Source organism: Telmatherina bonti (genome assembly GCF_933228915.1).
Source record: "Telmatherina bonti genome assembly, chromosome: 18".
Classification (NCBI taxonomy): domain Eukaryota; kingdom Metazoa; phylum Chordata; class Actinopteri; order Atheriniformes; family Telmatherinidae; genus Telmatherina; species Telmatherina bonti.
In genome coordinates, this window is record NC_136616.1 from 39,950,262 (window position 1) to 39,962,258 (window position 11,997).

General features: G+C 60.3%; 1 protein-coding gene across 1 annotated transcript in view; it reads right to left on the reverse strand.

Annotated features, from left to right (window-relative positions):
• The window catches only part of LOC306769035 (high mobility group protein B2-like), a 22,497-nt gene extending 10,723 nt beyond the window's left edge, over positions 1-11,774 (reverse strand). The window contains exons 1-3 of the mRNA XM_079257535.1: positions 11,581-11,774; positions 5,506-5,664; positions 870-1,021 (exon numbers count right to left, since the gene is read on the reverse strand). Of these exons, the coding sequence (XP_079113661.1) occupies positions 870-1,021; positions 5,506-5,655 (302 nt within the window). The 5' untranslated portion in view covers positions 5,656-5,664; positions 11,581-11,774. The remainder of the gene's footprint in view (positions 1-869; positions 1,022-5,505; positions 5,665-11,580) is intronic.
• Positions 11,775-11,997: the final 223 nt, after the last annotated feature.

Sequence of the window (11,997 nt, forward strand, 5' to 3'; positions counted from 1 at the left end):
GCAACACCAGCAGATGACATGGCTCCCAAACCATCCCTGACTGTGGAAACTTCACTCTGGACTTCCAGCAACATGGATTCTGGACCTCTCCACTCTTCCTCCAGACTCTGGGACCTTGGTTTCAACATGAAATGCAGAATCTGCTTCTATCTGAGATCCAGTCCTTTTCCTCCGTAGCCCAGGTGAGATGCTTCTGTCGGTGTCTCTGGTCCAGGAGTGGCTCGACACGAGGAATGGGAATCTGTAGTCCATGTCTAGGATCCGGAGCGGCTCTTGATGAGTCCAGCTTCAGTCCACTCCTTGTGAAGTCCCCAGATTCCTGACAATCCTCTCCAGGCTGCGGTTCTGCCTTCTGCTGGTGCAGCTTCCACTCAGCTTTCCATTAACATGCTGGGATCCAGCTCTCTGTGAACAAGCAGCTTCTTTAGAAATGACCTTTCTGGCTTTCCCTCCTTGTGGAGGGTCAATGATGGTCTTCTGGACATCTGTCAGGTCAGCAGTCGTCCCCATGGTTGTGTCGCCACCTGACCCAGACTGAGACCATTTAAAGGCTCAGGATACCTTTGCAGGTGTGGTCAGTGGATCAGGGTGTGACACAATGACTTTCTAAGTTGAAGTTTTTCCACAATATTCTAATTTTGAGAGATGTTGGGTTTTCATTATCTATAAGCCACAATTATCACAATTTCAAAGAATTGAATGTCTGAAATGTTTCACTCTATGTGTAATAAATCTATATTTTATCTGGGTTTCACATTCTGACATGAAATATAGAACTTTTCCATGATATTCTAGTTTTCTGAGACATTCCTGTAGACTCTGACTCAGGACAGGCTGCTTCCTCCTCCTCGCTCTCTGGCCAGACTTACGGGGGTCTCTTGGGGGCGTTGGGGTCTTTCCTCTTGCGACCCCTCTTTCCAAAGCCTTTAGGGGGGACGTAGTCTCTCATCTCCCGGTTGTAGCGCACTTTGTCAGCCTTGGCCATGTCCTCGAAACACTTCTTATCGCTGGGAGACAGAGCCTGGAAGCAGAGCAGAGACATGGTCAGACGGGCCTCAGGTCACCGAGGAACCAGACCTTTAAGTCACCCAGGAACCAGACCTTTAGGTCTCCCAGGAACCTCAGGTCACCCAGGGACCTCAAGTCACCCAGGAATCTCAGGTCACCGAGGAACCAGACCTTTAAGTCACCCAGGGACCACACCTTTAGGTCACCCAGGAATTTCACGTCACCCAGGAACCTCAGGTCACCCAGGGACCTCAAGTCACCCAGGGACCACACCTTTAGGTCACCCAGGAACCTCAAGTCACCCAGGGACCACACCTTTAGGTCACCCAGGAACTTCACGTCACCCAGGAACCTCAGGTCACCCAGGGACCTCAAGTCACCCAGGGACCTCAGGTCACCCAGGGACCTCAGGTCACCCAGAAACCTCAGGTACCCCAGGAACCTCAGGTCACCCTGGAACCAGATCTTTAGGTCTCCCAGAAACCTCAGGTCACCCAGGAACCACACCTTAGGTCACCAAGGAACTTCACGTCACCCAGGAACCTCAGGTCACCCAGAAACCTCAGGTCACCCAGAAACCTCAGGTACCCCAGGAACCTCAGGTCACCCTGGAACGACACCTTTAGGTCACCCAGAAACCTCAGGTACCCCAGGAACCTCAGGTCACCCAGGAACCACACCTTTAGGTCACCCAGAAACCTCAGGTACCCAAGGAACCTCAGGTCACCCAGGAACCAGACCTTTAGGTCACCCAGAAACCTCAGGTAAAGCAGGAACCTCAGGTCACCCGGGAACATCAGGTCACCCAGGAACCACATCCTTAGGTCACCCAGGGACCTCAGGTCACCCAGGAATCTCAGGTCACCCAGGAACCAAACCTTAGGTCGCCCAGGAACTTCACGTCACGCAGGGACCTCACGTCACCCAGGGACCTCACGTCACCCAGGAACCAGACCTTAGGTCGCCCAGGAACCTCAGGTCATCCAGTAAACTAGACCTTTAGGTCACCCATGGACCTCAGGTCACCCAGGAACCTCACGTCATCCAGGGACCTCACGTCATCCAGGGACCTCACGTCATCCAGGGACCTCAGGTCACTCAGGACACCCAGGGACCCTCAAGTAACTCAGGGACCTCAGGTCACTCAGGGACCTTTGGTCACCTGGCAATCTCAGGTCACCCAGGAACGAGACCTGATCATGGCCTGATGGGGACCTGATTGGAACCTGATCATGGCCTGATGGGGACCTGATTGGAACCTGATCATGGCCTGATGGGGACCTGATTGGAACCGGATCATGGCCTGATGGGGACCTGATTGGAACTTGATCATGGCCTGATGGGGACCTGATTATGGCCTGATGGGGACCTGAACATGGCCTGAAGGGGGCCTGATCGGGACCTGATCATGGCCTGATGGGGACCTGATTATGGCCTGATCGGGACCTGATCATGGCCTGAAGGGGGCCTGATCGGGACCTGATCATGGCCTGATGGGGACCTGATTGGAACCGGATCATGGCCTGATGGGGACCTGATTGGAACTTGATCATGGCCTGATGGGGACCTGATTATGGCCTGATGGGGACCTGAACATGGCCTGAAGGGGGCCTGATCGGGACCTGATCATGGCCTGATGGGGACCTGATCGTGGCCTGATGGGGACCTGATCATGGCCTGATGGGGACCAGATCATGGCCTGATGGGGACCTGATCATGGCCTGATGGAGACCTGATCATGGCCTGATGGGGACCTGATCGTGGCCTGATGGGGACCTGATCATGGCCTGATAGGGACCTGATCATGGCCTGATAGGGACCTGATCATGGCCTGATAGGGACCAGATCATGGCCTGATGGAGACCTGATCATGGCCTGATGGGGACCTGATCATGGCCTGATAGGGACCAGATCGTGGCCTGATGGGAACCTGATCGTGGCCTGATGGGAACCTGATCGTGGCCTGATGGAGACCTGATCGTGGCCTGATGGAGACCTGATCGTGGCCTGATGGGGACCTGATCGTGGCCTGATGGAGACCTGATCGTGGCCTGATGGGGACCAGATCGTGGCCTGATGGAGACCTGATCGTGGCCTGATGGGGACCTGATCGTGGCCTGATGGGGACCTGATCGTGGCCTGATGGAGACCTGATCGTGGCCTGATGGAGACCTGATCGTGGCCTGATGGGGACCAGATCGTGGCCTGATGGGGACCAGATCGTGGCCTGATGGGGACCAGATCGTGGCCTGATGGAGACCTGATCGTGGCCTGATGGAGACCTGATCGTGGCCTGATGGGGACCTGATCGTGGCCTGATGGGGACCAGATCGTGGCCTGATGGGGACCAGATCGTGGCCTGACGGGGACCTGATCGTGGCCTGACGGGGACCTGATCGTGGCCTGATGGAGACCTGATCGTGGCCTGATGGAGACCTGATCGTGGCCTGATGGAGACCTGATCGTGGCCTGATGGGGACCTGATAGTGGCCTGATGGAGACCTGATCGTGGCCTGATGGGGACCTGATCGTGGCCTGATGGAGACCTGATCGTGGCCTGATGGAGACCTGATCGTGGCCTGATGGAGACCTGATCGTGGCCTGATGGGGACCTGATCGTGGCCTGATGGAGACCTGATCGTGGCCTGATGGGGACCTGATCGTGGCCTGATGGAGACCTGATCGTGGCCTGATGGAGACCTGATCGTGGCCTGATGGGGACCTGATCGTGGCCTGATGGGGACCTGATCGTGGCTTGATGGGGACCTGATCGTGGCCTGATGGGGACCAGATCGTGGCCTGATGGGGACCAGATCGTGGCCTGATGGGGACCAGATCGTGGCCTGATGGGGACCTGATCGTGGCCTGATGGGGACCAGATCGTGGCCTGATGGGGACCTGATCGTGGCCTGATGGGGACCTGATCGTGGCCTGATGGGGACCTGATCGTGGCCTGATGGGGACCTGATCGTGGCCTGATGGGGACCTGATCGTGGCCTGATGGAGACCTGATCGTGGCCTGATGGGGACCTGATCGTGGCCTGATGGAGACCTGATCGTGGCCTGATGGAGACCTGATCGTGGCCTGATGGAGACCTGATCGTGGCCTGATGGGGACCTGATCGTGGCCTGATGGGGACCTGATCGTGGCCTGATGGGGACCTGATCGTGGCCTGATGGAGACCTGATCGTGGCCTGATGGAGACCTGATCGTGGCCTGATGGGGACCTGATCGTGGCCTGATGGAGACCTGATCGTGGCCTGATGGGGACCTGATCGTGGCCTGATGGGGACCTGATCGTGGCCTGATGGGGACCTGATCGTGGCCTGATGGGGACCTGATCGTGGCCTGATGGAGACCTGATCGTGGCCTGATGGGGACCTGATCGTGGCCTGATGGGGACCAGATCGTGGCCTGATGGGGACCAGATCGTGGCCTGATGGAGACCTGATCGTGGCCTGATGGAGACCTGATCGTGGCCTGATGGAGACCTGATCGTGGCCTGATGGAGACCTGATCGTGGCCTGATGGGGACCTGATAGTGGCCTGATGGAGACCTGATCGTGGCCTGATGGGGACCTGATCGTGGCCTGATGGAGACCTGATCGTGGCCTGATGGAGACCTGATCGTGGCCTGATGGAGACCTGATCGTGGCCTGATGGGGACCTGATCGTGGCCTGATGGAGACCTGATCGTGGCCTGATGGGGACCTGATCGTGGCCTGATGGAGACCTGATCGTGGCCTGATGGAGACCTGATCGTGGCCTGATGGGGACCTGATCGTGGCCTGATGGGGACCTGATCGTGGCTTGATGGGGACCTGATCGTGGCCTGATGGGGACCAGATCGTGGCCTGATGGGGACCAGATCGTGGCCTGATGGGGACCAGATCGTGGCCTGATGGGGACCTGATCGTGGCCTGATGGGGACCAGATCGTGGCCTGATGGGGACCTGATCGTGGCCTGATGGGGACCTGATCGTGGCCTGATGGGGACCTGATCGTGGCCTGATGGGGACCTGATCGTGGCCTGATGGAGACCTGATCGTGGCCTGATGGGGACCTGATCGTGGCCTGATGGAGACCTGATCGTGGCCTGATGGAGACCTGATCGTGGCCTGATGGAGACCTGATCGTGGCCTGATGGGGACCTGATCGTGGCCTGATGGGGACCTGATCGTGGCCTGATGGGGACCTGATCGTGGCCTGATGGGGACCTGATCGTGGCCTGATGGAGACCTGATCGTGGCCTGATGGAGACCTGATCGTGGCCTGATGGAGACCTGATCGTGGCCTGATGGGGACCTGATCGTGGCCTGATGGGGACCTGATCGTGGCCTGATGGAGACCTGATCGTGGCCTGATGGGGACCTGATCGTGGCCTGATGGGGACCTGATCGTGGCCTGATGGGGACCTGATCGTGGCCTGATGGGGACCTGATCGTGGCCTGATGGGGACCTGATCGTGGCCTGATGGGGACCTGATCATGGCTTACCTTCCATCTCTCGGAGCACTTCTTGGAGAACTCGGCGAAGTTGACGGACTGCTCGGGGTTCTTCTTCCGGTGCTCCTCTCGACACGTCTGGACGAAGAAGGCGTACGCCGACGTCTTCCCCTTCGGCTTGTTGACGTCTTTGCGCATCATGGTGGCGGCCTGACGGGACCGGCAGTGAGGAGGAAGAGGAGAGAGGAGGAAGGAGAAGCAGATTAGTTTCCCTGCAGCAGACTGAAGCTGGAACAGAGGAGCAGTCTGGACACCGATGGTGGACACACCTGTCCAGGTGTTCATGTACATAAAACCACAGAAAGGACGGGTTTGGGTTCAATCTGACCCCACTGCAGAGATGATGATTTTATTGGAACATTGATGTTTTCACAGATCTCAGCATGGTGGCGTAGTGGTCCACGGCTGCATGGCAAGAAGGCCGCTGGTTGGAGCCCTGGCTGGTCAGAACAGTGGCCATACTGAGTGGTTGCTATGGTAATTCTAATGATATACTGAGTGGTTGCTATGGTAATTCTAATGATATACTGAGTGGTTGCTATGGTAATTCTAGTGATATACTGAGTGGTTGCTATGGTAATTCTAATGATATACTGAGTGGTTGCTATGGTAATTCTAATGATATACTGAGTGGTTGCTATGGTAATTCTAATGATATACTGAGTGGTTGCTATGGTAATTCTAGTGATTAGCAGACGTTTTAATCCAAAGCGACGTAAATCTGAGAATGACAACAACACGAGCAGGAAACCAGACCTGGTACTGGTCTGGTCCAGACCCCATCCAGAGGGACGTGGTGAGACGTAAGTCCGTCTGTCTGGTCCAGACCCCATCCAGAGGGACGTGGTGAGACGTAAGTCCGTCTGTCTGGTCCAGACCCCGTCTGGTCCATACTTATGGTATTATTATTATTATTTCTACTGTAATGTTTAGAGATTTATCCCCCATCTTTCATTATGATTTATCTCAGGTAATCATGAGTTTTATCATGTTTCCCTTTAACCTGATAATAAAGACGTGAAGAGTGTAGTATCTGTATCTGGAAGAAGTACTAAGGAGTACTACGACTGTAGTACCGCAGAATGATGATCAGGTGGTTCTGTGTGGAATGACCCTTTGACCTGGAATGTTTTCACAGGAATCATAACACATGGCGGACTTTCTCCTCAGACATCTGTCTGGGGGTGGTCTGCTGCTGCCCTGAACCACGGCCTCCTCCTCCTCCTCCAGGCTGAACCACGGCCTCCTCCTCCGGGCTGAACCACGGCCTCCTCCTCCTCCTGGCTGAACCACGGCCTCCTCCTCCTCCTCCAGGCTGAACCACGGCCTCCTCCTCCGGGCTGAACCACGGCCTCCTCCTCCTCCTGGCTGAACCACGGCCTCCTCCTCCTCCTCCAGGCTGAACCACGGCCTCCTCCTCCTCCTCCAGGCTGAACCACGGCCTCCTCCTCCGGGCTGAACCACGGCCTCCTCCTCCTCCTGGCTGAACCACGGCCTCCTCCTCCGGGCTGAACCACGGCCTCCTCCTCCTCCTGGCTGAACCACGGCCTCCTCCTCCTCCTGGCTGAACCACGGCCTCCTCCTCCTCCTCCAGGCTGAACCACGGCCTCCTCCTCCGGGCTGAACCACGGCCTCCTCCTCCTCCTGGCTGAACCACGGCCTCCTCCTCCGGGCTGAACCACGGCCTCCTCCTCCTCCTGGCTGAACCACGGCCTCCTCCTCCGGGCTGAACCACGGCCTCCTCCTCCTCCTGGCTGAACCACGGCCTCCTCCTCCGGGCTGAACCACGGCCTCCTCCTCCTCCTGGCTGAACCACGGCCTCCTCCTCCGGGCTGAACCACGGCCTCCTCCTCCTCCTGGCTGAACCACGGCCTCCTCCTCCGGGCTGAACCACGGCCTCCTCCTCCTCCTGGCTGAACCACGGCCTCCTCCTCCGGGCTGAACCACGGCCTCCTCCTCCTCCTGGCTGAACCACGGCCTCCTCCTCCGGGCTGAACCATGGCCTCCTCCTCCTGGCTGAACCACGGCCTCCTCCTCCTCCTCCTCCTCCGGGCTGAACCACGGCCTCCTCCTCCTCCTCCGGGCTGAACCACGGCCTCCTCCTCCTCCTCCAGGCTGAACCACGGCCTCCTCCTCCTCCTGGCTGAACCACGGCCTCCTCCTCCGGGCTGAACCACGGCCTCCTCCTCCTCCTCCTGGCTGAACCACGGCCTCCTCCTCCTCCTCCAGGCTGAACCACGGCCTCCTCCTCCGGGCTGAACCACGGCCTCCTCCTCCGGGCTGAACCACGGCCTCCTCCTCCTCCTCCTGGCTGAACCACGGCCTCCTCCTCCTCCTCCGGGCTGAACCACGGCCTCCTCCTCCTCCTCCGGGCTGAACCACGGCCTCCTCCTCCTCCTCCAGGCTGAACCACGGCCTCCTCCTCCTCCTGGCTGAACCACGGCCTCCTCCTCCGGGCTGAACCACGGCCTCCTCCTCCTCCTCCTGGCTGAACCACGGCCTCCTCCTCCTCCAGGCTGAACCACGGCCTCCTCCTCCTCCTCCAGGCTGAACCACGGCCTCCTCCTCCTCCTCCGGGCTGAACCACGGCCTCCTCCTCCTGGCTGAACCACGGCCTCCTCCTCCGGGCTGAACCACGGCCTCCTCCTCCTCCTCCTGGCTGAACCACGGCCTCCTCCTCCTCCAGGCTGAACCACGGCCTCCTCCTCCTCCTCCAGGCTGAACCACGGCCTCCTCCTCCTCCTCCGGGCTGAACCACGGCCTCCTCCTCCTGGCTGAACCACGGCCTCCTCCTCCGGGCTGAACCACGGCCTCCTCCTCCTCCTCCAGGCTGAACCACGGCCTCCTCCTCCTCCAGGCTGAACCACGGCCTCCTCCTCCTCCTCCGGGCTGAACCACGGCCTCCTCCTCCTCCTCCGGGCTGAACCACGGCCTCCTCCTCCTCCTCCAGGCTGAACCACGGCCTCCTCCTCCTCCTCCTGGCTGAACCACGGCCTCCTCCTCCTCCTGGCTGAACCACGGCCTCCTCCTCCGGGCTGAACCATGGCCTCCTCCTCCTGGCTGAACCACGGCCTCCTCCTCCTCCTCCTCCTCCGGGCTGAACCACGGCCTCCTCCTCCTCCTCCGGGCTGAACCACGGCCTCCTCCTCCTCCTCCAGGCTGAACCACGGCCTCCTCCTCCTCCTGGCTGAACCACGGCCTCCTCCTCCCGGCTGAACCACGGCCTCCTCCTCCTCCTGGCTGAACCACGGCCTCCTCCTCCGGGCTGAACCACGGCCTCCTCCTCCTCCTCCTGGCTGAACCACGGCCTCCTCCTCCTCCTCCTGGCTGAACCACGGCCTCCTCCTCCTCCAGGCTGAACCACGGCCTCCTCCTCCGGGCTGAACCACGGCCTCCTCCTCCTCCTGGCTGAACCACGGCCTCCTCCTCCGGGCTGAACCACGGCCTCCTCCTCCTCCTCCTGGCTGAACCACGGCCTCCTCCTCCTCCTCCGGGCTGAACCACGGCCTCCTCCTCCTCCTCCAGGCTGAACCACGGCCTCCTCCTCCTCCTGGCTGAACCACGGCCTCCTCCTCCGGGCTGAACCACGGCCTCCTCCTCCTCCTCCTGGCTGAACCACGGCCTCCTCCTCCTCCTCCAGGCTGAACCACGGCCTCCTCCTCCTCCTCCGGGCTGAACCACGGCCTCCTCCTCCTGGCTGAACCACGGCCTCCTCCTCCGGGCTGAACCACGGCCTCCTCCTCCTCCTCCTGGCTGAACCACGGCCTCCTCCTCCTCCTCCTGGCTGAACCACGGCCTCCTCCTCCTCCAGGCTGAACCACGGCCTCCTCCTCCTCCTCCAGGCTGAACCACGGCCTCCTCCTCCTCCTCCGGGCTGAACCACGGCCTCCTCCTCCTCCTCCAGGCTGAACCACGGCCTCCTCCTCCTCCTGGCTGAACCACGGCCTCCTCCTCCGGGCTGAACCACGGCCTCCTCCTCCTCCTCCTGGCTGAACCACGGCCTCCTCCTCCTCCTCCAGGCTGAACCACGGCCTCCTCCTCCGGGCTGAACCACGGCCTCCTCCTCCTCCTGGCTGAACCACGGCCTCCTCCTCCGGGCTGAACCACGGCCTCCTCCTCCTCCTCCTGGCTGAACCACGGCCTCCTCCTCCTCCTCCTGGCTGAACCACGGCCTCCTCCTCCTCCTGGCTGAACCACGGCCTCCTCCTCCTCCTCCTGGCTGAACCACGGCCTCCTCCTCCTCCTCCTGGCTGAACCACGGCCTCCTCCTCCTCCTCCTGGCTGAACCACGGCCTCCTCCTCCTCCTCCTGGCTGAACCACGGCCTCCTCCTCCTCCTCCTGGCTGAACCACGGCCTCCTCCTCCTCCTCCTGGCTGAACCACGGCCTCCTCCTCCTCCTGGCTGAACCACGGCCTCCTCCTCCTCCTCCTGGCTGAACCACGGCCTCCTCCTCCTCCTGGCTGAACCACGGCCTCCTCCTCCTCCTGGCTGAACCACGGCCTCCTCCTCCTCCTCCGGGCTGAACCACGGCCTCCTCCTCCTCCTCCTCCTGGCTGAACCACGGCCTCCTCCTCCTCCTGGCTGAACCACGGCCTCCTCCTCCTCCTGGCTGAACCAGAGCCTCCTCCTCCTCCAGGCTGAACCAGAGCCTCCTCCTCCTCCTCCTGGCTGAACCACGGCCTCCTCCTCCTCCTGGCTGAACCACGGCCTCCTCCTCCTCCTCCAGGCTGAACCAGAGCCTCCTCCCGGCCTCCTCCGGGCTGAACCAGAGCCTCCTCCCGGCCTCCTCCGGGCTGAACCAGAGCCTCCTCCCGGCCTCCTCCGGGCTGAACCAGAGCCTCCTCCCGGCCTCCTCCGGGCTGAACCAGAGCCTCCTCCTCCCGGGTGAACCAGAGCCTCCTCCTCCCGGCTGAACCAGAGCCTCCTCCCGGCCTCCTCCAGACTGAACCAGCGCCTCCTCCTCCCGGGTGAACCAGAGCCTCCTCCTCCCGGCTGAACCAGAGCCTCCTCCCGGCCTCCTCCAGACTGAACCAGAGCCTCCTCCTCCCGGCTGAACGGCCTCCTCCAGACTGAACCAGAGCCTCCTCCTCCCGGCTGAACCAGAGCCTCCTCCCGGCCTCCTCCAGGATGAACCAGAGCCTCCTCCTCCAGGCTGAACCAGAGCCTCCTCCTCCTCCAGGCTGAACCAGAGCCTCCTCCTCCCGGCTGAACCAGAGCCTCCTCCCGGCCTCCTCCAGACTGAACCAGAGCCTCCTCCTCCCGGGTGAACCAGAGCCTCCTCTCGGCCTCCTCCCCAGCTGTGAGCGTCTCGAGCCCCGCAGGGCTGAGGGAAACCCCGCAGCTGTGCGCGAGCTGCTGCAGTTAGCTTAGCCATGCTAACAGAACAATGGACCACCATTTGCTTCCCGCCCTCCGCGGAGCCCCCCCTCCCCTCCCACTCAGACTGACGTTTAAACCTCCGCATCGCTCTTTAAAACATCACGTTTCTGATGAAACTACCCCGCATCAGCTTTTGTCCCGCAGCTCAGCCTTTACAGCAGCTGCGCATTTTCCCCAGAAGGCTCCGGCTATGTTCCGGATTATTACCGGAGGGCTCCGGCTATGTTCCGGATTATTACCAGAGGGCTCCGGCTATGTTCCGGATTATTACCAGAGGGCTCCGGCTATGTTCCGGATTATTACCAGAGGGCTCCGGCTATGTTCCGGATTATTACCAGAGGGCTCCGGCTATGTTCCGGATTTTCATCAGAGGGCTCCGGCTATGTTCCCGAGAAGTCAACATTGTGCGGACGGGACATGGCTATTTCCTGGCATTGACGCTCCAGAATGGGCGTTTCGTGTTTACAACAACACGCTGTAAACAGCTTCACACATCAGGGCCTGTAACGGCAAGGAAACCCCCCCCTTCCGCTCGCTCTGACGGCCTAAGCGGCCATTTTATCCCGCTTTTCCAGTCTTTTATCTCCGGACTGGGAAACAATAACACCCGGCCAACAAAACCAACCTGTGCCCCGGTTAAACACGCAGATCTAACCCGGCCCCGCAGATCGGACAGGGGTACTCACTGGTCAGTGGGGCCGGGGCACGTGGAACAAGTCGAAACCGGTTCTTGGCTTTGTGGGTTTTCGAGTCTCGGGTACTTGGCCTGCTGGGTTTTCGGGTCTCGGGTTCTTGGCCTGCTGGGTTTTAGGGTCTCGGGTTCTTGTTGTTTGGGGGTGAAGCCGCGACTGGAGCCGTTGCTTCACTTTCAAACTGGGTCGAACTGGAGCTCGGCCACGCCCACCGGGAACGCCCCATCGGGTTCTTCCATTCATGGGGCGGGAACGGAACGTGGCCTAATGGGAGGGATTCGAGCCAGTATTTGCTTCTGATTGGTTGGAAGAAGCGTACGTCAAAGCCCACTGCCTCCAAAGTACCGCCCAGAATGCAACGGCAGTAGGGCGGGAATTCTATACTTACAACTGGGCGGAGCCAGTTCGAGT